The following is a 24,029-nucleotide window of genomic DNA, read 5'->3' on the forward strand; positions in this document are numbered from 1 at the left end:
GTGGGAGGGCCGCTCAATAAACCTTTTACCCCAAATATAAATATGCAAACACATTTTTGCAAGGAACAGACACTGCAACTATTTGCAAGAAAAATGACATGTAAAGCAAATTGCCAATAATGCACAAAGAAGGCTTTCTTTACCACCCCATAGGGAGATTTCTACTTGCAAGGCTACCAACTGTTCATGAATACTGCTGCAGGAGAAGAACAGACTTAGCATTTTAGCATGTAAACACTTTAATTAAGGTACTATATTCCAGTGAACCTACATCTGTGCCCTTCATCCCCATATTTAATACATGTTTTACATCACTTTCCAAAGAGCTCAGAGCAATTTTCTTATAGTTCACAGACCTTAGGGAATCAAAAGCACTTGAGCTTAGCAGCAGTGAACTACACCATGTGTTTTAAGTCCGTTCTGTGCTTAATACTCTTGCCCCTTTATCTAGATTTTCAAAGGCTCAAAGCCAACAATCCAGTGCAAATGTATAGCGGAAGCATATTAAAATCCATGAATCAAAATGGCAGAAATTCTGTAATAGAAATCTTGTTAAAATTACATACATGCCAGGAAGATAAAAGAATACAAACTTCTTGCTTAGAATAAAGAATTTGTTTCAAAGCAGAGAGGTGAATAGATGGGTATTTAAATGCAAGTCATGAGAGTATAACTAGAATGCCTTTGTAGTGATTTCAGTAGCAGCAGCACTGTAAAGTCATTAATGTAATAGATCCACTTAAGAGAGAAAAGTAATCCAAAAGGTCTAATCAAGTTTTCTTTATCCATATAAATGGCAAATTTACAATCTTGCAGCTGCAAGGAGGAAAATCTGGCAACTCCCTAAAAAAAGGTTCACACATTGAGTTCGGTCACAATAACAGAAGTAAAAACAAATGATCCGTTAAATAAGGTGTATATGGGAACATGTTCTTTTTAAACTTGGAAAACAACAGCCACTAAAACGCCGATATAAATATTGAGGCAATTTTCTTCAACCTCACATTGCTTCCAAAGCAATGAAATTTCAAATGCCTTTAATCTGGGATGAAGAAAGTTTCTCAAAATGTGAATAACTGTTCCTTAAGATACGCTGCTTCAAAAAGCATCTTGGCTAACCTCACATTTCTGAGTGTCAGAAATTATTATTCAGGTATACTTGTTATGCAAGGTATGCCTGTGAGGAGAGGAACTTGAAGAGATCATACCTGTTTTACCCATAATTTCTGTCAGCCTCACTTGCAGGAAGGTGGCTGCCTATAGTAAAAAAACAACCTTCAGTATCAGTGAAGGCTTTGCTAACAGTTTGGAAACTTGATTTTCCATGAGAAACAATACAAAAAGGATTGTGACTACAGAAGGCTCTCCAGTGAAGATTCACCTTTCTACATATGAGGACGATGAAAGCTATGGAGGAATGAAGGTAGCATGCCCATACCCTCTTCGCTCATACAACTTACTACGGGAAAGGAATGCTTGATGAGGGCCCAAATTACCTACAAAATCTCAAATTCGCCCTCAGCATGCCTGTCAACCTTAACAAAGCTTCTAAAACATTCATATCTATACCTTTCTTTCTGAACTATTACCTAATAAATATTAAACATAGAAGTTTCATTTAGTACACTCACATCTATTTTATTTGAATGATGGCAAAAATGCCACTTATATAGGTAAAAACACAGGTTAGAAGTAAATGTTTTATTCTTTCAACTAAATTCCAGTACTACAAGGGCAGTAAAACAATGATACACTGAAAAATTGCAGCAATAAACATTTGTTAAAGACTGATAGAATAAATAAAACCTACAAAAATGAGAACTTATATAAACCCATTCTTAACCCCCCAAAAAGTCATGGAATACAAAAATGCCCTCCTTCACTATTTCACAGGCAGTACTGTGGGCTATTTGCTTAGAAGTTGTCCAGGGATTACATTCTAATTTAACTGTGAATACAACTTTGCAGTGCACAGTTATGAAAACCACACTAACTTCAGTCAGAAGTGTCATTCTACACTTTTATTTACACAACCAGTTAAGGGCAGAGCTCTAATACACCAGCTTTAATCCTTTTACTTTTCAAACTTATTAACAGAAGCCAAATTGTAATGATACAGCAAATGAGACCACTGGTATTAACAGGTAGCAAAGGTCCACATCCAGGTGGTACTGACATCAGGGAGCACTCCAAAACCAGTTGCTGCATAAGAGTGGTTGCCACTGACAAAAGCTTGAAATAACCAGTGTATACAGAGGGGGGGGGGGAGGGAATATGGCATTGTTGCAAGTCTTTAAAGGACAGCTTGCAACAATAGAACAGGGTTTCAGGGCTGCCCACATATGCAGAAAACATGATTCATGAAACATCTGAAAAGGAAACAAGAATCAAGTCAAGAAATAATATAACTGAAGAACGTACACAACTAAAACACAGCAAGAAACCCAGTTAAAAAGTGAAGACCACTCCACTTTTGGGATGATTCCACTCTTAGAAGAGTAGAGAAGTAGAGAGTTCCATTCCACCCCATTCTACTTTCTCAAACCACCAAAATCTAACATCAAGGAAGATAGCTTAAAATACTTACAACTTGCAGGCTGTTCTCCATATCGTCGCATGATTTGATCATGCGTAAACTTCACAAATGCGTCATACTGTTCTGTGATCAAAGAATATTTAAAGTAAGGTACCATACATAATGCTTCTTTACAAGACAACACAAGGAAAATATTCTTTAAACATTGCATGCAGAGATGGAGTTCAATGTTTGGCATTCAAAGATGAATACGCTTGCTAAAACATGAATCTTTCTTAAAATTTGTTTTTAGGGTTGTGGTATCATCTGAAGAAATGCAGAGTGAATGTCAAGGGGATGATGAATTGCCTTCCCTCATGAAAATAAACCATTGTCCCCTGTTCTATCCATATTGCATCAGCTCCTTCAGTATCATGACTGAACAAATAAGCATTTTTCCAGTCTAGGTCTGCACGTTTTGGATGACCTCAAAGGGTCACAAGTGGCAAAGCCTAGGGACATCATGCTGCAGTATTTTATTACATTTCGTTTAGCACTGAAAAGTATTTTCTTAATTATGCAGAAAAGGATAATAGTATGCTACCAAGATTTTACTAAAAAAGTCTAGTCATCTTAAGGACAAATGCTTCAAGAAATTCAAATAACATTTCCACTGCATATAACATATGGAGATATATGCAAATATCTCAACTGCTGGCATAACAGTTATGCCTTTCCTCCATTTTTCACAAGGGTAAAGTTATCCCAAAACAAATTGGTGGGAATATAGCAGTTAAGGGGAAGGTGTTCTATTGCACAATTGAAACCTTCTCCTATAAAAGGAAATTTGCAGCATATAAGTAACTCTTGATATCTTAATAATTAGTCAAACGCTCCTCTAAGAAAATTTGAGTCGACACAGAGTGCTAACTGATTCTTATAGTATCCCATCTTCCTCTCCTTCCTCATCGACTGTAACTTGTCAAGCTAAGAAGCAAGCAACCTAGAAGCCACCAAATGTTGGCTAAGAACATTCAGAATTCTTGAACATTAATCTTTACTGTGCTTAAAGATAGTGAAAAACATCTAAAAAAACTAAATGATTTCAAAGTTAAGTGGTGTAAATTAATCAAGCTGTTCCTGCAAAGCAGAAAGGTCATTATTTGAAGCCAGAGTAAACTACAGCAATTGCCATCCAGAAATATGTAGTCATACAACAACATATCAACAAGCTGAGCATCAGAATGGAAAATATAACAGTTGACGTACATTTTGTTTTTATCATACCTGCAAGTTTTGTGGTCAAGATTTCTTCATACTCTTCACGGATTTTCTCTTCACGTTCTTTGAGCAAGCGTTCACAGATCATTCCAACTTGTCTGAGAGTAAAGAGGGGCTGTTCTTTTTTCAGTGGTGGTGACGCTGCAGATGAAGTACCTTTGAACAAATATTTCCAGAAGTAATTCAAGTATGCTTGAGAGGATCTTCCAGAAGACTAATGAAGATAACAGTTCACTTTAAAGTACTTTGAGAATCAGATTACAACAATCATGGAAACTTAAACTCTAATGAAAAGACTGCATTTATAACCCACCGGCTTCAGTACATTTTAAGTACAAGCCTCTGAATTAAATGTTGGCCATGTATTAAAATCAGCAATTATAGAACTATGCAGCCAATTTAGTGTAGTGGACAAGGGACCAGATTCGAAATTGGGAGACCATGACGTCTTTGACAGGAAGCAGCTGGGTGACCTTGGATCAGTCACTCACTCTCAGCATAGAAAGCAGACCGAGGTAAATTAACTCCAAAACCTCTTGCTCAGAAAAACTGCAGGGACTAGTTTAAGCAGTCACCATGAATGAAAAACTGACTTAAAGGTACACACACACACACCACACATACACTCACCCACACAAAGTTAGAACTATAGAAGTATGCCGCCATTGAGTAAGCAGCAATATAAATTTTCCAAACAAACAAAGATCCATCAGATGTAGTAACGGTAGAAATATCAAATTTCTACAATCATTCAGATGTTTTATTTACAAATGGCTAAAAGTGAATGTGACCCAGAATTCTCATGCATTCCACTCCACAGTGCACCTGAAGACAGAAGAGGGGGGCAGATGGGGCGTTGTCTTACCTGAACGCCTTTTTCAGCATGATGGAGAATCCACCAATGGGTTTTGCTTGTCTTCTGCCCGTAGACTAAGTCAGCCAATTGCCACGCCTCTCTTCCTGGGCCCTCCTCTTCACAGTCTCAACTGAGGCAAAGCTGTTGGCTATGTTTCTGTGTGCTGGCTCAATCTTTTCCCATCACAGGACCTGACTGGCCCTAAGGGTGGGAGTGGATTCTCCATCGTCATTCTGAGAAAAGGTGTTCAAGAAAGACAACGCCCCTTCTCCAGCATGACGATTGGAGAATCCACCAATGGGACGTGCCAAAGCTTCACTGTCCCTGTGGGTGGGAAGCCGTCTGGGCCTGTGTCCCACTTCCTGACACTACGCATTGGAGGACCCTCCTGCCAAATGACACCTCCGCCGATGTGAACTTATCTAGCTTGTAGTGTCTTGTAAAAAGGGAGGGTGATGCCCATGTCGACACCCTACATATTTCCTCAATTGGTGCCTGAGTCGCCCACACTGATGTTGCATCGCTGCGAGTGGAGTGAGCAGTGATTTGTCTAGGAACTGCTAGCGACTGCCCCTGGTATGACTCTGCTATGCACTTTCTGATCCACCTGCCAATTTTGGATGCTGTGACCCTTCAACCCCTTAGTGCGAGTGGAAGGAAACGAACAGGGCCCCCGATTTACGGAAGGGTGCCGTTGCTTTATGTATTGCCTTAAGGCCCTGCGAACTTCCAAGGTGTGCCATTTGCGCTCCAGTTCATGGGAGGGCTGAGGACAAAAATCTGGTACCACCACCTCTTGTGCCCTGTGGAATAGGGAATTGACCTTGGGAATGAAGGAGGGGTCCAGACATAGGACCATCCTGTCCGTGTGGAAGGCACAGAGATCTTCTCTAACTGATAGTACTGCCAATTCTGAAATGCGCCTTGCTGAGGTAACGGCGACCAGAAATGCGACCTTAAGGGTCAAGTACTGTAATGTGCAGGTCCGAATAGGTTCAAATGGAGGAGAAGTAATAGCCTGTAGGACTTAGACCCCAGGAGGGATACCTGTGGACCACTGGTGGTCTGTTGTTTGTTGCGCCTTTGATGAAGGCTCGCACTACTGGGTGTTTGGCCAGTGGTTCAGAGTTGCAATATGTAAGAATGGTGGACAGAGCGGTCACCTGTCTATGAATTATGTTGGGTGCTAGGCCCCTATCCAGACCCTCTCCTAAGATTCTAGGAATAGTAATACTAACGGGGTCTAGCTGCCGCCTTGCGCACCAGCTGCAGTAATTTTTCCATGTGGGGTCGTAAATTCTGTTAGTTGTAGGCCTCCTTGAGGCCTGTATCGTCTTAATGACTTTTGGTGAATAGGTCTCCCCTTCTAAATTAGTGCCAGGCGGCTAATTGGAGCCACTGTGGCTCTGGATGTAGTAGAGCCCCCTGGCTGAGGGAGATTTGATCATGCGGAATCCTCCATAGAGGGGATGTAGACTTACGAGGTCAGCAAATGACGGCCGTCTTGGCCAGTGTGGTGCAATGAGTATCACCTCTGCTTGTTCCTGCAATATCTTTCTGATGGTTGCCTGTATCAGTGGAAACGGTGGGAAGGCATATAGCAATCCTTCTGGCCAGTGTCCCTGTAACACATCTGCCCTCTCTGCCCCCAGTGACAGAAAACGGGAGAAGAACCTCTGGAGCTGAGCATTCTTGGGGCTGGCAAATAGGTCCAGCACTGGGTGGCCGAACCTCTCTGATGCTTCCCTGAAGAGAGCTGGGTGCAGGCTCCACTCTGGTCTACCGTTGCCCTGCTCAGAAAGACTGCCTGTTGATTTGTTTCTCCTGATATGTGTTCGGCCCTGAGGGAGACTAGGTTGCTCTCGGCCCAGGTTCCCAGCGATTGGGCCTCGGTCATGAGGGACCTGGACCGTGTGCCTGTCGGTTGTCCTGGGCTTTGGCCGCCACGTCTGTGAGAACTAGGACATGCTGATCCGCCACTGTGTTGTAAAAGTAATGGAGGGCCAGGTGTATGGCTCTGAGCTCTAACCAGTTTATGTTGTGTTTTAGATCTTTCTTTGACCATTGGTCCTGTGCCAGTTGTGATTGCAGGTATGCTCCCCAACCAAATAGACTAGCGTCCATGGTTAGAATGACTCAGTCGGTCTCCTTGAACATATGTCCCTTTCTCACCGCTGAAGACGACCACTGGAGCGACTTCAGTACCCTTGGTGGAACCCTTACTCTTCGGTTGGAGGAGCCGGTTCCCCTTTTTTGGAATGGGAGTAGGAACCACTGCAGATCTCTGGAGTGTAGCCGTGCCCAGGGCACGATTGCTAGACAAGAAATCATCTTTCCCAGAAAGTGGGAAAGTGTCGCCAGTGTTGTGGTTCGCTTCTTTCGAATCAGCCTGACCAGGGTTCAAATGCTGTTTTTGTGTTCTCGGGAGAAGAAGACTTCACACTTTAGTATGTCTATCACAGCTCCCAGATGAAGAAGACGGGTCGATGACTCTTTTGGAAATTTACTGAGAACCCGTGTTCCTGAAGGGTTGTTAGTGTCGGGTCTGACTGTGCTGACGAGGATTGGATGAGAATGTCGTACAGATAACATTGGATGCGCACCTGAATTGTTCGCAGGTGTGCAGCAAGTATCGCCAGTATCTTTGTGAATACTCTGGGAGCTGAAGAAAGTCCAAAGGGCAGGGCCCTGTATTGAAAATGCTGCCCTGCTTGACAGAACCTGAGGAACTTCCGGTGCTTCGGAAGTATGGGGATGTGAAGGTAAGCCTCCATCAGGTCTATGAATGTCAGGAGGTCTCCCCTTCTGATGCTTGCTAATATTGACTGGAGAGTTTGCATTTTGAATCTTCTGTATGCCAAGTGAGTGTTTAGACTTTTAAAGTCTAGAATTGCTCTCCACCCCCCCTTGAACTCTTTGGGACTATCAATAAGATGGAATAGAATCCCTGTACCTGCTACCCTTTTTGCACCAGTTCTATGGCCTGGATGTCCAGGAGGTGCTGGATGGCCTCCTTGATAAGATTCTTTTTGGTCGGATCTTTTGGAGATGGGCAAGGTATGAAACGGTTCGGGGGTTTGGAGATGAATTCCAGTGAGAGGCCGAATCTGACGGTATTTAAGACCCAAAGATCCGTGGTGTGGCTTGCCATTTGTGAGCGAAAAGGGTTAGCCTGCCACCAATGGGGGAGTCCTCCCTGTCACTTGGATTTTCGGAAGGGGCGGTCCCTCGCTCCTCAAAAGGGCCATTTTGACGGGAATTGTCTGAATCTATCCCTGTTGCCATTTCTATCGCCCTGTCTGTCTGATCTGGGCTGATAGGGACGGGAAAAGGAATTTTGTTCTGGGCCTGCCTCAGATCGAAAGGACGGTCTGCGGGGGTAGGAGGAGACTCTCCTCTCCATTCTCCTTGACAGGTGGGCCAATACTTTGCCTCACCAAAGAGCAGGCCGCCCTTGAAGGGCGCTGCCGCCAACCGCCATTTTGCCTTAATGTCGGTTTGCCAGTGTCTGAGCCACAGCAATTTACATGATGCAGTGTTGTACGCTATTGCCCTTGCAGAATAGTTTCCTGCGTGTAAGGATGAATCCGCCATGAACTCCTCTGCCACCACTAACCTTCTTAATTCCTGGTGGGTTCTCTCCTCCTCCAGGGAGGTCTTCGTCTGGAGTTGGCGCAGCCAGAGCAACGAAGTCCTAGCGAAAAAGGAGGTCGAGATGGCTGCTTTGATTGCCCACGCCGAGGACTGGTGTGCCCTGCGGAAGGTGAGATCCGCCTTCTTATCTTCTGACTTCAGGGCCTCTGCCGCATCCCCGGTTACCGTGGATGAAGAGAAAAGCGCAGCTAGAGGTTCATCAACTGTCGGAACTTCTATTACCTCCGATAAGGCCAAGTCTATGTTGAACAGCTTGTCTGTCCTCCTCCATTGGAAGAAAAGACCCTGGTGCCCCCAGATTATTCTGAATTGTATCAAAGAAGAGGGGGGGCAGGGAATAAATTGTTGTGTGTAAGTGGGCTGTGAGAACACCCTGTTGCTTGTGACCTGACTAGGTGAAGGTCCCTCCTGAGGAAGCACAGGTCTCTCAATTTTGGCGGTGCTGCTGGCCTTGTGGAACAGGGACTTGAATAGAGGTTAAAGAGACACGCGAATGGTGGAGGGTCTGGGGATATGTCATTGTCCTCTGACAGCCCCTGATCCGTTTGCTCATAGTCCGCCACAGGAGATCTCCTGCCTCTGGAGGACCAAGAGGGGGAAATTGAGTCCTGGTATACAGAGGCTTCCTCTTGGGAAAGGTAGGAATGACCTCTTGAAGTAACAGACCCAGCTCTGGAGCAATGATATTTTGAAGAGGCCATGGCCTCGGCGACGGCCTGAGATATCAGGGATTGTAAGTGTTCTGATGACAACACTCCATGATTGTCTGAGAGATGAGGACCTGTTGCTGTCCCCGGGCCTTCAGGCCCTTCACTTAGAGGAGATCCAATTGCCTGCTCTGCATCAGCCTCTGTTTCCAGAGGTTCCTGACTAGGCTTCATCGGACCAATATTTCCTCCTCCTTGTAAGTAGGTGGGACTAGACCAGTGGTTCTCAACCTTTCTAATGCCGTGACCCCATAATACAGTTCCCCATGTTGTGGTGACCCCCAAGTGGGTGTGGCCACCAATAAGAGGGAGTAGGACAGCTAGGGAAAAGGGAAAAAAATGGAGGACAGCGTGGTTTGGCGACCCCAGTGAAATGGTCATTCGACCCCAAACAGGGTCCCGACCCACAGGTTGAGAACCACTGGACTAGACCGTCTTCTGCTGTGTTTTGTCTCTTTTGCCGGATATTGCTTTGGCCTTGATCCTGCCTGCCGCCTCCCAGTTGGATGATCTTGGCCTCTTACAACCAGGGGGGCTAACGGAGGGTTCCTGCGCTGTCTGGGCAGCGTTTGTGTCTGCCACTGGCACAAAGAGATATCTCAGCCAAGACTGAGAGAAATCTCTATTAAGAGGCCTGGTGGAGGACCGGTCTAGTCCAGGAGACAATCTGTTAGAGATTGGAACAAGTTCTGGCTAAATAGAGGGAAGAAAGTTCTTTACTCCGATGCTTTGAAAAAAAGGGAAAGCGGCTTGAATCCTCCCCCCACTCCGCTCCAGAGAACACGTGGAGTCAAAATGGTGACTGATCTACCTGTTCGCTCTCCACAGTTCAGCTGAGTTTCCCGAAAAACATTAGAGTTCCGTTTGCCCTTTGCCGGCTAGCTGGGCTTCAGGACAAATTTGTGCAGAGGGAGCCGCGGGAACCCTGTTAGCTCTCCGCGGATCAGCTGGCCTTTGGGGAAGCCGCGTGGAAGCCCATATCAGCCGGGCTTCGGGGAAGCCCCGCGGAGTCCTTATTGCTGCGGTTGGAATGAGTAGGCTGAAAATCAGGAATTTCAGCTGCTCCGCAGAGGAATTAACTGAGGCTCTCCCTGGGGGGGGGGGCAGGGCATTGGAAGTGGAATCCTTCTTTCGCCCTGGAGTGCACGCGGTGCCAAAATGGCACCTGGCTCTTTGTCCTCCAACAATCAGCTGAGGTTAGAACAAGCCTCGCGGTTGCTTTGCAATCAGCTGGGATTGCAAAACCAAACAGCCATTCGTTTCCACTCCCCCCCCCCTTCAAGTAGAAGTTAAGAAATTTTAAAAAATACGACCTGATCTAATGATTTGATCCTGGAGCCAAGTTGAATGTCTGTTTGGGCTAGAGACTAAGTCGAGACTGGGAAGAGGAGGGCCCAGGAAGAGAGGCGTGGCAAAACTGGCTGACTTAGTCTATGGCAGTGTTTCTCAACCTTGACAATTTTAAGGCATGTGGACTTCAACTCCCAGAATTTCACAGCCAGCACTGCTGGCTGTGGTATTCTGGGAGTTGAAGTCCACATGCCTTAAAATTGTCAAGGTTGAGAAACACTGGTCTACGGGAAGAAGACAAGCAAAACCCATTGGTGGATTCTCCAATCATCACACTGGAGAACTCACTAATTTTTCTTTCCCCTTACAGCCCTATTACTCCAGCTATATTAATTTTGTTAGATGTACATCCTGCCTTTTCTCTAGAGCAGGGGTCTTCAAACTTGGCCCTTTTATGACTTGTGGACTTCAACTCCCAGAATTCTTCAGCCAGGCATGCTGGCTGAAGTCATAAAAGGGCCAAGTTTGAAGACCCCTGGTCTAGAAGCTTAAGGAGGCATACCATAGAGTAGAATGGTTTGAGCAAGTGGCTAGCTCGAAGACAGCTTTGATGAGTGAGGATGAACTAGAACATGGATCTTCCTAGTCTTAATCTAGCACTGTAATAACCATCATTTCTTTTTGATTCAACCATGATTAGGAAGTCTAATAGCAATGTTCCCAGGGAAGCAACAATGGATAGTTAAAGAGCTTGAGAAAGTAACAAAATTATTTTTCTTTCTTCTTTCCAGTAAGGTTTAGCTTTGTTAAGAGTTCCTCCCCCCCAAATGAAAGAAAATCCAGTTCAATTCACTTCTGAACATAAAATACGGGTTATTCCAACTCCATTTATCATGCCAAATTCGTTCAATAAAAGCTGGGAAAGGGATATCACTAAAATATTATGTGTGTGTCATGTATGTGTTTCACTTTGAGAGCGGGCAACTAAATTTCATTTTTGATGTGTGCCGTTGTGCCCGTAGTAAAAAAATGACAATAAGGGTTATCTTATCTTATCATAAACAGTTCATAATTTTAAAAAAATTACTCCAAGAACCTAAATGTTGTAAAATTTTGAAGTCCTAAGTTGCACAATTAAAGTAGGAGCTGTGAAGACTGATGAGGTGCCTTCTCAGTAGTGCCCGTGTCTTATGCATTGCTCTGCCTCCCAAGATGATGTCCCCAACCTCCAGGCCTTCAAGATCTTTTTATTACATGTATATGGAAACTGATAATTCTTGGGCTTAATCAGATTGTTGATGGTTTATATTGTTTTGCTTGTACTGTAAACTACCTCAAGCCCTTAAATTGATAGACTAAAAATAAAATAAATGAAAAAAGATTTTGTGTCTCTTTTCCCTTCTTTCTCCCTACTGCACCAGCCCTACCCCTACAAGTGTGATCTGGAAGATTTCTAACCCAGGAAGGATGGCTCAAGCTGTGGAACACCCAAACCTGCTAGCAGTATCTATTCAGCTGGATAAGCAGCATTAAATTTTAACTTAAAACTCATGCTAGTAATAATACTAATATATCACTGTGATTCTTTTGATTCTCTATTTAGAGAAAAACACAATCTGACCTAAATTCAAATGCATTCTTATTCTAAAATCTTCACCTGGCAAAGCTGGTCCAGAAAGAAGAAATGCTTGTGACTGTGCATCAGTAGAACAACAAGGATCTGTTTGGTGAAAGTTTTCTAGATGTCTTCTCTTCTGCATGCGTTTGTATTCCTGTTTTATATTGTACAGAATTTGCTCTAGAAAAAAGAAATGTACTGAACATGAGTATGAATTCTATCTCAATCATTTCAAACAATTTAAATTAAAAGAAAATACTCTAACAAATGGTGTTACAGGTATTGTCAATTGTTTCAGAAGTTCAACTTACCAACTAAACTTATCAAATAAAAATCATTCTACAATTTCCAACCCTATTCACACCTTTCATATAGCTGCAAGATATGAAATAAAGAAAACAGCATTAAGCCCACTGATAGTGTTTCCTGCTTTCTCCTAGATAATAATAGCATGGAAACTAACCACCTATGTTTTCCTTCCACAACTTAGCACTAGTGGAAATATAATTCATATATCTTTTCAGGTTTCAGACCAAGAAAGGTATAAAATGTACTTCTTTTATTCCTACACATATATAATATTGTTCTACTAGTTAGGTTACATTACAGAAGCATCCACAAGTTTTGCAATATAGGTAATCTTTAACTTACAACCATTCATTCACTATCCATTCGAAGTTACAACAACACTGAAAAAAGTGACTTATGACCATTTTTCACACAACCCTTGCAGTATCCCCATGGTCATGTGATCAAAATTCAGATTCTTGGCAACTGGTATGTATTTATGACAGTTGCAGTGTCCTGGTGTTATGTGTTCACCATTTGCGACCTTCTGACAAGCAAAGTCAATGGGGAAGCCAGATTCATTTTACAATTGTCGCAAGAAAGGTTATAAAAAGGGGCAAAACCCACTTAACAACTATCTTGCTTAGCAATGAAAATTTTAGGCTGAATTATGGTCTAAGTCCAGGACTACCTGTAATTGTTCACTGCACACATATTAGTATCTTCAATAGGAGCAATTAAGTAACATATTTTATATTGAAAGCTACTATATTTTTTCTGTGAAAATTCAGCATTGCCTTTCTTGTCCCTCATCCAATGATTTCTGTCCAGTGTCCACAGAAGCAGCCATTACTCTATTACAGTGGTACCTTAGTACTCAACTGCTTTGAAACTTATTAAATTTGGTACTCAACACATTGTGACATGAAAATTTTGTCCCGGTACTCATTGTTTGTTTGGTACTCAATGCACAAGCTAGAAACTTGTACGTGTTGGCTGCCTTATGACTCACTACATTATTCCCTATGGGAAAAATCTGTTTGATATTCATTGGTTTTGTAACTCATCATGCTTTCTGGAACTATTTAAGGATGAATACCAAGATACCACTATGTTTGAGAATCTTGTCCATGACCAAAGAAGTATATTTTTGCTTGCCTGTTATATCTCCAAGAAGATTTAATTGCTTCACAAAAACCTCAGAAACGTATTTTATTCTGTCAGCAAATAATATATCTAGCACCAAGATTATAACAAAAAGCACATTAAATTATCTGTATATAAAATTGTAACATTTGGAGATCTAAGCCCTGCAATTCACATAAAAACTTGCCTCTCCCCGATATATTATTTTGGAATCCAGATGTACAACAACTCATGGTTGCTAGCTATTTCAATTTACCAAACAACTTTTCTTATTATGGACTCCATTCTTTCTTACAGGCAGTCCCAATGGAAGCGTAGTTTAATAACTAAGCTCAATTAATAATTATATAAATTTATACCTAGAAAAAAAATATTGAAGGGGGAAAGGAAGAAAAATGGTAGAAACAATCTCAGATGAACAATCACCTAGTTAGAACATCTCTAATCTGAGAAAACTATGAGCCAATATTTCACAATAATGAACCTCTTAGGCAAACAAATTCATTTAAGGGCCACTGGAGACAACAGTGAACATAAGGATATCCATAACAGCATCAGGTAACTCAAATACACCAACTAGCCACCCTTGCTAAAATTATTAGCAAAGTTGTACTTACTATTGATGTGTACTCTATTCATATTGCTAAAGACAGGAATCTTATTCTCCCCCCTTAATTGTCTTATGATAGCAGCTGCAATTCCTCCTACTAAAGGGATTAGCAAGAGTTACTGTAGAAAAGTACCAACTTGCAAGAATCTGGTTTCAACCTGATCACAAATCTATTAAATATGCCATCAAGTCAAATTCATAGTTTATTCCACACATCAGCAACATTTCTATAGATTTTCTTTCAGGGCATATAAAAATCATTGACTTTTTAATAAAATAAATCTATTTTATAAAATGGAAAATAGATTTCAGAAAATGATTAGAATTCAAAAAGATAATTTCTAATTATATTGTAGGGTACTAAAAATATGGAAATGAGAACAGTTAACTGCTCTAAAAGTGAAAAGACAACGTCAATGAAAAGACAGTATGATGGAGTACACCTGGAAAAGGGAGAAGAATTTGAATATGACTTTGAAGATAAAGTAAAACAAAATGGTGAACAGACTACATTCCTGAAGTCTTTAGTGTTCGAGCTTTTGCCTGAAGTATGTCATCAAAATGTTTAGTATATAGATTGTCAGGGATAATCCTAAGAATTTACCTGAGATAAAAAAATTCAAAAGAACTGATTATCAGCATGTGAGGTTGCAGTATTCCATTAATATAGCAAGAGTTTGGTATTTCAAAAAAAGCCAGTGTACTAAATGTAATTAGTTTGTAGCAGATTCCCTGAATAAAGCAGGAAATCTAAATTAATTCTCTTTGAATTTGAGCTGATTTAACTCCAAGTGACTTCACTAGTGTTATCAGCGTTTATTCTAGATTCATTATTTACAAAATAATTTTATATGGTATGCATTGTCTAGAAACATTCTGAATGTTGATGAATTTACATTTTTATCAAACACCAAAGATGCATTATTACTATAAATGAGAATAAAATCTTCCTAATTAAAATATTGTGGTTTGAATTATTTGAATAATTATTTAAATATATTGGATAAAATCCTCCCAACTTCCTTTAGAAGACGGTTGTTAAATGCAGCTGGATAGTGAGCTTAAATATGCATGCTCATGAAGATTTGCCACCAAAAGGGGACACATTAGGATTTTTCTAGGACTGGCAAAGCTAATGTCAGGAAGACAAAACTTGAAGTGAGTTGAGGTTGGTAAAAAATGCTAAGAACAATATTGAGGGCTTCTTTGAGTATCTTTAGAATAAAAAAGATTCAGTGTACCAGTGGCTGAAGACACAGAAATGCTGATAAATAAAAGGGAAAGCTATTCATCTTTGATTCAGTTTTAATTAAAAAAAAATCCCACCAGAATATTGTAAAGAGCAAAATGAAGTAGCAAATGTGAAATTTCAGTCCAATAGAAATGTTAAGAAATCTCTTTATTTTAATGTTTACAGCAAATTTCAAAGTAAACCACATTCTAAATTACTATCTAATGACTAGATCAGACTTCATTGTTTTATCACAGAGAATTCCTGGAGAAATGGTAAAGAGCCAAATTACTAAAGGAGACAAATGCTCCTCTTTTAAGAAAAAAAAAGTGGGGAAAGGAGAAACTACAGACAAATCAATATGACATTGATGTCTTCTCATAATATTTTTATACAAATATGTCATATCCCAATTTTTAGTGACTCAATGAAATATGATGCAACATTGTTCCATTTCAATAATGTAAACATTGTTCCATCACAATAATGTAAATAGCACCACTTCCACATTATGCCTATTATGCCATCTATAACCTCAGTTTCCCTTTGACACATAGCTTGACATTTTCAATGTATGTTACGCTATTATTAAAAGTGTCATTATTATTTAGTAATCAGTGGATATACAGCAAACAAGACATATTAGTTCTTCAAGACAATCAAGTGCTCTTCCAGGTATAGCATCCTAGATACTAACTATTCCTGCTTCAAGCAATATATACAGACCTGACCTTGTGAGGCGGATTCATGTTGATCATACTAGGAGAATAGCCAGGTTTTTTTTGTTTAGTATGGATTTTAATTTTTAAGAAAAGAGGAAAATCTAGAAAAAATTAACATATATCCCAAATTAATATTCTGATATTATTTAAGTTAGATATTAGATACATAATTTTACTTTTGGAATAAAAATAAATATGGAAGAGGATATTTAAAATATTTTATGGAGACTGGTAAAAAAAAAATCAACTGACATTATATCTACATGCTTTTTCAAATTGATACTAAAGTATGGTACATTTCACATAACAAAGGAAAATATTCTATGAACACATCAATAATATTTTAACTAACTTTACTATTTTTTTAATTGTGAAGTACAACGCTTTTAGTTTTTCATATAAGGCACTACCAATATTGGGATACAAAGTACTAAGTGACTTATTACTCAACCAAACCAATTTTTAAAATGTTGCTGCAAAAGCAGTTTATTGGAACAATGTCCTAAGACATAGGCTTATATGACTACATAGGTTGCCAGTGGCATTTATGAATGTAAGCCAAGTCCATTAACACTGGATCTTGGCAGGAATTATTTACAATGTTCTAAATATGTCCTCTGATGGTTCGGTTATACATTTAAGTCATCAAATGATAAATAGACATATGTGAACTAGTTTAAGATAATGCTCACAAGGTAATTAAAAAATGTTCAAAGCCAAGCAACTGTGAAAAATGTTGAAATAGCTATACTGTAAATCAGTATTTCCCAAACTTGACAATTTTAAGGCATGTGGACTTCAACTCCCAGAATTCCACAGCCAGCATTGCTGGCTGTGGAATTCTGGGAGTTGAAGTCCACATGCCTTAAAATTGTCAAGTTTGGGAAACACTGCTGTAAATAAATGTAAGCCTCCATCTAGTAATTTAACAACTTTATATGCACAATATGGTTCTCATTAAAACTGATTTATCAAAAGCGTGCTAAGTCAAAATTCTCTTCTTGAACTTATAAGAAATGATAGTACAATTCTGGATATATTTTCATTAAGTTTCTGAGTAAATCATGGGACTCTTCCAGGTATATACTACACAGATGATTGTAGTTGCAATAAAATAATTAGTACTCTAGTATAAGGTTTAGTCTGAAAAGGAATCACATGATGGAATGAGTATGTATGTATGTATGTGTATGTATGTATGTATGTATGTAAAACTGAGAATTCAGGAAAACTCAAGATTTAAATCCCTACTCAGGTATGATGTTCACTTGGTACCTTTGCACTGATCATTTCTCAGTATAATCCACCTTTCAAAGTTTTTGACGGCAGCATAGCACACCATTCTGACCTTTTGGGGAAAGACACTGTACAAGTGTAATAAGGATACAAGTGTATTACTTTGGTATTTTGCTAACACTGCCTTGTGTTTGATTAGGTGGCCTTACAAATCCAACAAAATAAATAATTAGTGGATTTATATTATAAGAAGTTACCACCTGGAATGGTATTGTTTTTATTTTTATGGAGGGGGGACTGTGGCTATTGCTTCTTCTGGATAACGTTTCCTTTGGGAATTTAATTCTTTAAGTGCTTTGTATGCTAAGTTGCCCAGAGTCACAAGTAATTTGAAAAAAAACAATCGATAAATAAATACATAGATGTATTCATGCAGTCACTAGAAATCAAGTACAACTTGAGGAGCTTCTACCTTTTTATAAACAGTCCAACTAGCCAAAGTGTAACTATAATTTCCAAACTGAAGGAAAATTGTAGTTTGCTAACAAGAGAAAATAATTTTTATTTGTGTACAATGTCAATGCACAGCCCACTGCACAAAAAGCCTTAGTCTGAGAAAAAAAAACTAAAATATGAATGTTCCTATAGTGTAGATGACAAATGTCAAGAAAATCAATATGAAGCAGAAGAGAGCCTGATGATATTAACAAACAATACTGTATAATTGTCCAAACAAAAATTTAAAATTAGATGCAATGTTCACCCTAAAACTGTCCTTTTTCCCTTTCCTTATTACCATCTTTAACAAGTATATATCCAAATATACATCAGTTACAGCAGTGGTTCTCAACCTGTGGGTCGGGACCCCATTTGGGGTCGAATGACCATTTCACGGGGGTCGCCAAACAAGGCTGTCCGCCATTTTTTTCCCCTTTTCTTTGGCCACGCCCCTGGCACCCGGTGATGTATAAGTGGTTGGGGGTCACCACAACATGGGGAACTGTATTATGGGGTTGCGGCATTAGAAAGGTTGAGAACCACTGAGTTACAGAATCACAACTTCAAAGTTAGATTTTATCCCTCATTTATCAAATTTAGAAAGTTTTATTTTTAAACATAAAAATTCAAAGGCCTTAATCCCAGAGATAACAATACTGTGTTATAATGGAAAAGACAATACAAATATAACCAGCGATTTTAAAATATATTCCAAAACCTGGAACTTTTCTATTACAGAATATCTTTCCATGAATTTTTAAGAAATGCAACATTTCATAAAAACAAGACAAATGGAGTGGAATCCAGTTAAATCAAAAATAATTATATTTACCTGTCATTATCACTTTATATATTTACCAGGGGATATTTCAAATATGCAAATAATAGTCTATTTCTAAAATCAGATTTTCTAGTTCTCTTTCCCTAAGCATCTCAAATCTCTGAAACATCCTCCACTTTCCACAGTAAAACTGAAGGAGCTAAGGCATAGAAAAGAATCCATTAATGAGTAGATATACCATAATACAAATATAATCATGCTGATTTTTAAATAAAACTTTGTTTCAATTACCTTAGCATATAAACCTATATTTTACTCATAATTAATCTTACTGTGTTAAATAACTTACCTCTAGGTAAATATGCAGAAAAATATAATATACTTCACTGCATATTTTTCCATACACATTTTAAAGATCTTACAACTGTGAAATAATTTAGTACATATTTTACTATTATCTACAAAAACTGCATTGATCATTTTAAAACTGGCCTATTTTATGGGGGAAGGGTGCTTGTGCTTTTATTTATTTGAAGTATTGTAAATCATTGAATTAGGACTCCCAGCATTCCAGTTAGCAATGCAGCCTGGATATTCTGGGAGTTGTTGTTAAAGTTATTTTGTCCATTGAATCTATATAAGCTACCCTGAAAATTAACATGTGATATAGAAATTTTCTAAAATGTTTAATGACTATCATATCAATTGCAGCCACTATGAATAGTAATATGAATAGTGGCACCTGTGTTATGTGGGACATCTGTTTTCTATCAACTGCCCCATAATAGAAGTATGACAGCTAGCAACAAACTATGAAATAAGCCAAAGGTATTCTGCAGATCTATCATTCCTCAAAGCATATCAAGTTATCAGAAATTAATATTAACATTAATTAAAGCTATGCTATAACAATTATCACCAAGGAACACATTTTTATAAAAATCTGTATAATACTGGAAATTGTAAATGCAAATGTTGACACACCACAATTAACAATTAAAGTATTTCCAGTGGTGCTATAAGTAGTAGAATGCTTCACTGGGCATGGGTTAGACCTCTTCAACTCTTTCATTCTATGATTCTTATGATTCATTAGGCAATAACACTTTATTCTTCCACAGCAAGGATATTTCAGGTGCAAATTCCCTGTAAGACAGATTCAACCAAAAGAGAATGGACATTTCAAAGTTGCTCAGTAAGTTTTCACAGTAGCAGAGGGGCTTGTAGTTTAAGTATATGTTTATTAGATCAGAATGTTACATCCTAATACATTTTTATATGATGCAAGCATTTTTATAGGTAGAAATGTAGGTTTTTAATACAATGAAAATATATTCATATATTGTGAACTCACACTTCAAAGGAACATACCTGAGTGACAGATTTCGTATAATTACATAATTACGTGTGTGGAATTATTGATCTCCTGTCTTAATTAGTATCTTAGAAACATCATTATTAAATATTTAAATATAAGGCTGTTTCTGCACAATTAACCTGTCTATATTCTATTTTAAATGGAATTGCTTAGCTTAGCCAACCATCCATTTATACCTTTCAACAGCGTTATTCTTTAATAGGTTTTTCCAGGAGCTCCTTATGTTTCAAAAGTGTGTTTTCCAATGACTGCAAGCTGTTTAATGACTTGAGATGCCTAGCTGTCCACTGCATTGAATCAATTTTAAACCCCTACTTACATTAAATATTCATTAAGATGAATATTTCGTTTTACTTTCAGTGAAGTCACTCACTTTATGTGGTAATAAACAGTTGGCTGCATTTAGTTTTAGCAATGGTTACTTTATAACGATAATACATAATTTGTCCTACTAACCCTAAAAACTGCTCACTCAGGAAATATTCCATCATTTCTAGTATCTCAATAAAATCAGCAGTAGCACATAAATTAGATGGGATACTAAATAAATGCTCAGTACCACATCATCTAATCCCTTCCCTCAAATGCCAAAGAAGAATCAAATTATTTGCTTGCAGAATGTTGAAATTAGACTAAAGTTCACACATGAGTTTGGGGATGCCAATTACTTACCCAATTTATAGGGCATGGTATTAATATTTCAGATTGTAACCTGAAGTCTCAGGAAATAAGATGAATATCATAAACTCCGACCTTGTAATAATTTAAAGTTTCCATCATCCTTCAAAATCAAAGACATTTCCAAGAGCTAAAGCTCATTTCAAAAGAATTTACTAGGTAATCACTTTGGTACAGTGTCACTCCTTACTAAGATGGAAATGCCACCTATCTCAAACAAGGTTATGAACCGATCTAAAATCAACATTCCCAACAGGCACCTACACTTTAGACAATTATGGAATGAGAATTGTAACTATGCATGAGGGGGAAAAAGTGCCTTTTCTTCGGCCAACAGAGATATGAAAACAATACTGGAGAAAGGCCAGCTACAGTCATTATGAGAAACCACACTGTGAGGTAAGGTGAGGTAATCGTACCATCAGAGGAACAACACAGCAAAGCTTGATGTTGCCACTAATTTGTCTTTGGGAGAGGAGCCGAGATAATCACCTTAATCATATCGCTTACCAATATATACAGCCTATTTGCTGCATTCTAAACACACTCCATTTGTTATAAACTCATTATCGCTAAGCTTCAGGAAACGTGGGCACTCTTGGACTTAAACTCCCAAGCGGTGTTGGAGGAGGAGGAGGAAGAGAAGGAAAAAAAAAAGCTATCCTCTCCTCTTTAAAGCGGTCCGGCCCTTTCCCAAACGGCCTACGTTGGGTGATTGATGACAGACGCCGACCAGGTCCGCCCTCCTGCGCTGCCAGGCTCGGGAAAGGGCCCCGCCGTCTATGCTCAGGCAAAAAGGAGCTCACTCCCAGAGTTAATGGCTTCCGCAAATCGATCGATCGCCCGCACCGGGAGGGGATCGAAGAAGGGCAAAGAGGCCGAGGGAGGGAGGGAGGGAAGGCAGAGCAGGAGAACGGGCTGCAGTCGATCCTTCTCGGCCCAGAGCCCGCCCTCCCTCGCGATAACTCCCCAGTTCCTCATTCTCGCCGCCACACCGATACCTCTCGCACCGCCCAGGCCGGCGCTTTCCCAAGGGGTGGGGGTGGCAAAGGTGCGGTGGGAAGCGTACTCCCCTCTCCCAACCCGGCACAGAAAGAAGGCCGACAGTCCCCCCTCCTCTCCCCTCCCCTCGCAGCCACCGGCGCAAGCCCAGGACGACGAACTCCCCGTCGGGGGCCTCTCCCGTATTTGCCACTTCCCCACCCCCACCGCGGGGAGGGCGGCCATTTCCATTGTGCCGACACCACGGCGAAAGCAAAAAAAATAAAAAATAAGGGGGAAGAAAGAGGCGGCGGCGGCTGCTGCTTCGGTGGAAAAGCAAGAGTCCGGCCCGACCTCGTTCGGAGGGAAGGCCGGCTCTCTCCCAGGTTTCAGGGGCTCCCGGACAGTCTGTGTCCCCCTCGTTCGCTCACCGCCCCTTCCCTTCCGCGGCCCCACCCAGCCCCCCATCTTACCTGTGGTGAGGCGAGTGGACACTTCCCCGAAGGGCGAAGGCTCCATGCGCAGGTATTTCTGCGGGGACGAGGCAAAGGAGGCTGAGGAGGAAGAGGCGGCGGCCGCCGAAGCGGACAATGGAGTGCAACGCCGTCGTTTCGGCGAGGCCGGGCTCAGCAAAGGGTCGAAATCTAGAGTCCGTTTTAAGGTCGCGCCGCACGCCATGGCCGAGTCGGGCGGGGGGGCAGAGGAGGAAGAGGAAGAGGAAGAAAAAGGAAGGGGCTCAGCTGCTGAGCCGACCGGGCCTTTCGCACCGCAGGAGCGGCCAGAAGGGCTGACACGGGGGCGGAGGAGGGGGAGAGCTTCCCGCGCTGCCGCGTCTTGTCAAACGCCCGGTCGCCACCGCTCTGCGCCGCTTCGGTTTTCTCCTGCCGGCCGCCGGCTCCGCCTGCGTCTCCAGGGAGCGGCCCGGAGCTCTGGGCCCGGCTCAGCTGACTTGTAGGCTCCGCCCGCGGCAAATCCTCCCCGGGCCGTATCCGGGAGGGTGTCTAGGCCGGTGGGGGCGGCTTGACGGAAGGCTACCCGGCCTGGAGCCACCGATGAAGAGCGATGACTGCGGCGGGGGCCGTCGCGCGTCTCTCTGTGACTCTTCCACACCAGCAATATGGCGTCAATAACAACGCCGCTGATTCAAAAACCAGCTCTCACTAATGCGCTTGCGCGGCGTGGAGGTGGTGGCCGACCTAAAGGATCAGGGGAGTTGTGGTTTATTTTGGGCCATTTTTCCGCCCTCATCGTAAAGACGCTAGGCTAGAGAGAAACAGGAACCACAGTTCCCACAGTACATTGCGTGAAAGAGTCGACTTCCGGGGTGGAATTTAAATCCCCACAGCCTGAATCTCAGGAATGAAAGTGGTTGTTCCAACGTTGGGAGTAAAATAATACGGGAAGAGCTTAGTTTGCGAAAATTTTAAAAGGCCGATGATATATAAAAACTGGCTTTATAATGTTTGGCGAAGATGTAAAAGAGTCTTTTTCAAGTTGATTCCGAAGCAAATTACAAATTTTGAAAGAAAAACTGAACGAAAGGCGTCCTAAAATAAATATTTGTTTTATAATATAGGCTGAGAATTATTGGTGATTTAGTTGTGGACTTTTTTAAGCTAAATTACTCACCAAGCAATATTATTTTTGAAGAGCTTTACAGTTATGGTTACACTTTGCATTAAAGTAAGAGCACAAAACACACAGTAAACTTGACGTCTTGATTTAATTCGACTTAAACTACACCTATTAAAATAAATTGAAGCAAGATTATAATTATAGAAATCTTAGATTTTTTTTATTTTTTTTTAAATCCTGGAACTGTAGTTGGCCTAGGACCGGTAGATCAGTGTTTACAATACAGTGCCCTCCCAACTATGCTGGGTTTATCACTCATGACTGAAATTTTGAAAAGTTAAAATATGTAAGTAATTAATCTTATAATATTCCATAGAGAAACAATGTTTGCTTCTTGAATGCATCATTATTATAAATTTATGTGACAAAATCATTTTCTAGTGCCTCATGATCCTACCGTTGTTAAGTATTCAATTGATATATCTGGCCACTCCCTAAGCAATCCTCAGTAATTTAAAAAAAACTTGATTAATAGTCAGCACAGCATTGTGTCTTTAATGATTTATCATTAAAAATACAAACAGCACTGTGGACAGCAATTCATATATGTCACACTAAGATAGGTCACGTGGCTCCTGGATAGACAGGCTTATTTGACTTGGCTTCTCAGCACTGGGCTTCTCAATCAAATAAACATGGCAGGAAAGGAGAATGGCAAATCAATTCCACATTGTTGCCAAGACAAAGACATGACTGTAGCCACCAGAGGTCAAACTTGATAGAAGAAGCAGGAGTAGCAGTGGCCGAGTTTGTACTAAATTATGTTACTGGTAAACATCATTAGTCAATCTGATGTAGTGATTAAAACATGAGTTCTAGTCCTGCCTTGGTCACAAAGCCACGTGACTTTGGGCCATCACTTTCTCTCAGCCCTAGGAAGAAGACAATGGTAAACTATTTCTGAAAAACCTTGCCAAGAAAACT

At 40.6% G+C, this 24,029-nt stretch overlaps 1 protein-coding gene across 1 annotated transcript; it reads right to left on the reverse strand.

Annotated features, from left to right (window-relative positions):
- Nucleotides 1–221: 221 nt before the first annotated feature.
- On the reverse strand, nt 222–22,637 carry AKIRIN2 (akirin 2). Its single transcript, XM_039343095.1, has 5 exons — nt 21,944–22,637; nt 11,961–12,101; nt 3,803–3,952; nt 2,588–2,659; nt 222–2,369 (listed from the first exon to the last, which is right to left on the reverse strand). Exons 1-5 carry the CDS (start codon nt 22,146–22,148, stop codon nt 2,359–2,361), a joined length of 579 nt encoding a protein of 192 aa, XP_039199029.1. The 5' UTR covers nt 22,149–22,637; the 3' UTR covers nt 222–2,358.
- Between the last annotated feature and the right edge of the window lie 1,392 nt (nt 22,638–24,029).

Source organism: Crotalus tigris, unplaced genomic scaffold (assembly GCF_016545835.1).
Source record: "Crotalus tigris isolate CLP2741 ecotype Arizona unplaced genomic scaffold, ASM1654583v1 scf7180000017833.3397121, whole genome shotgun sequence".
Taxonomy (NCBI): domain Eukaryota; kingdom Metazoa; phylum Chordata; class Lepidosauria; order Squamata; family Viperidae; genus Crotalus; species Crotalus tigris.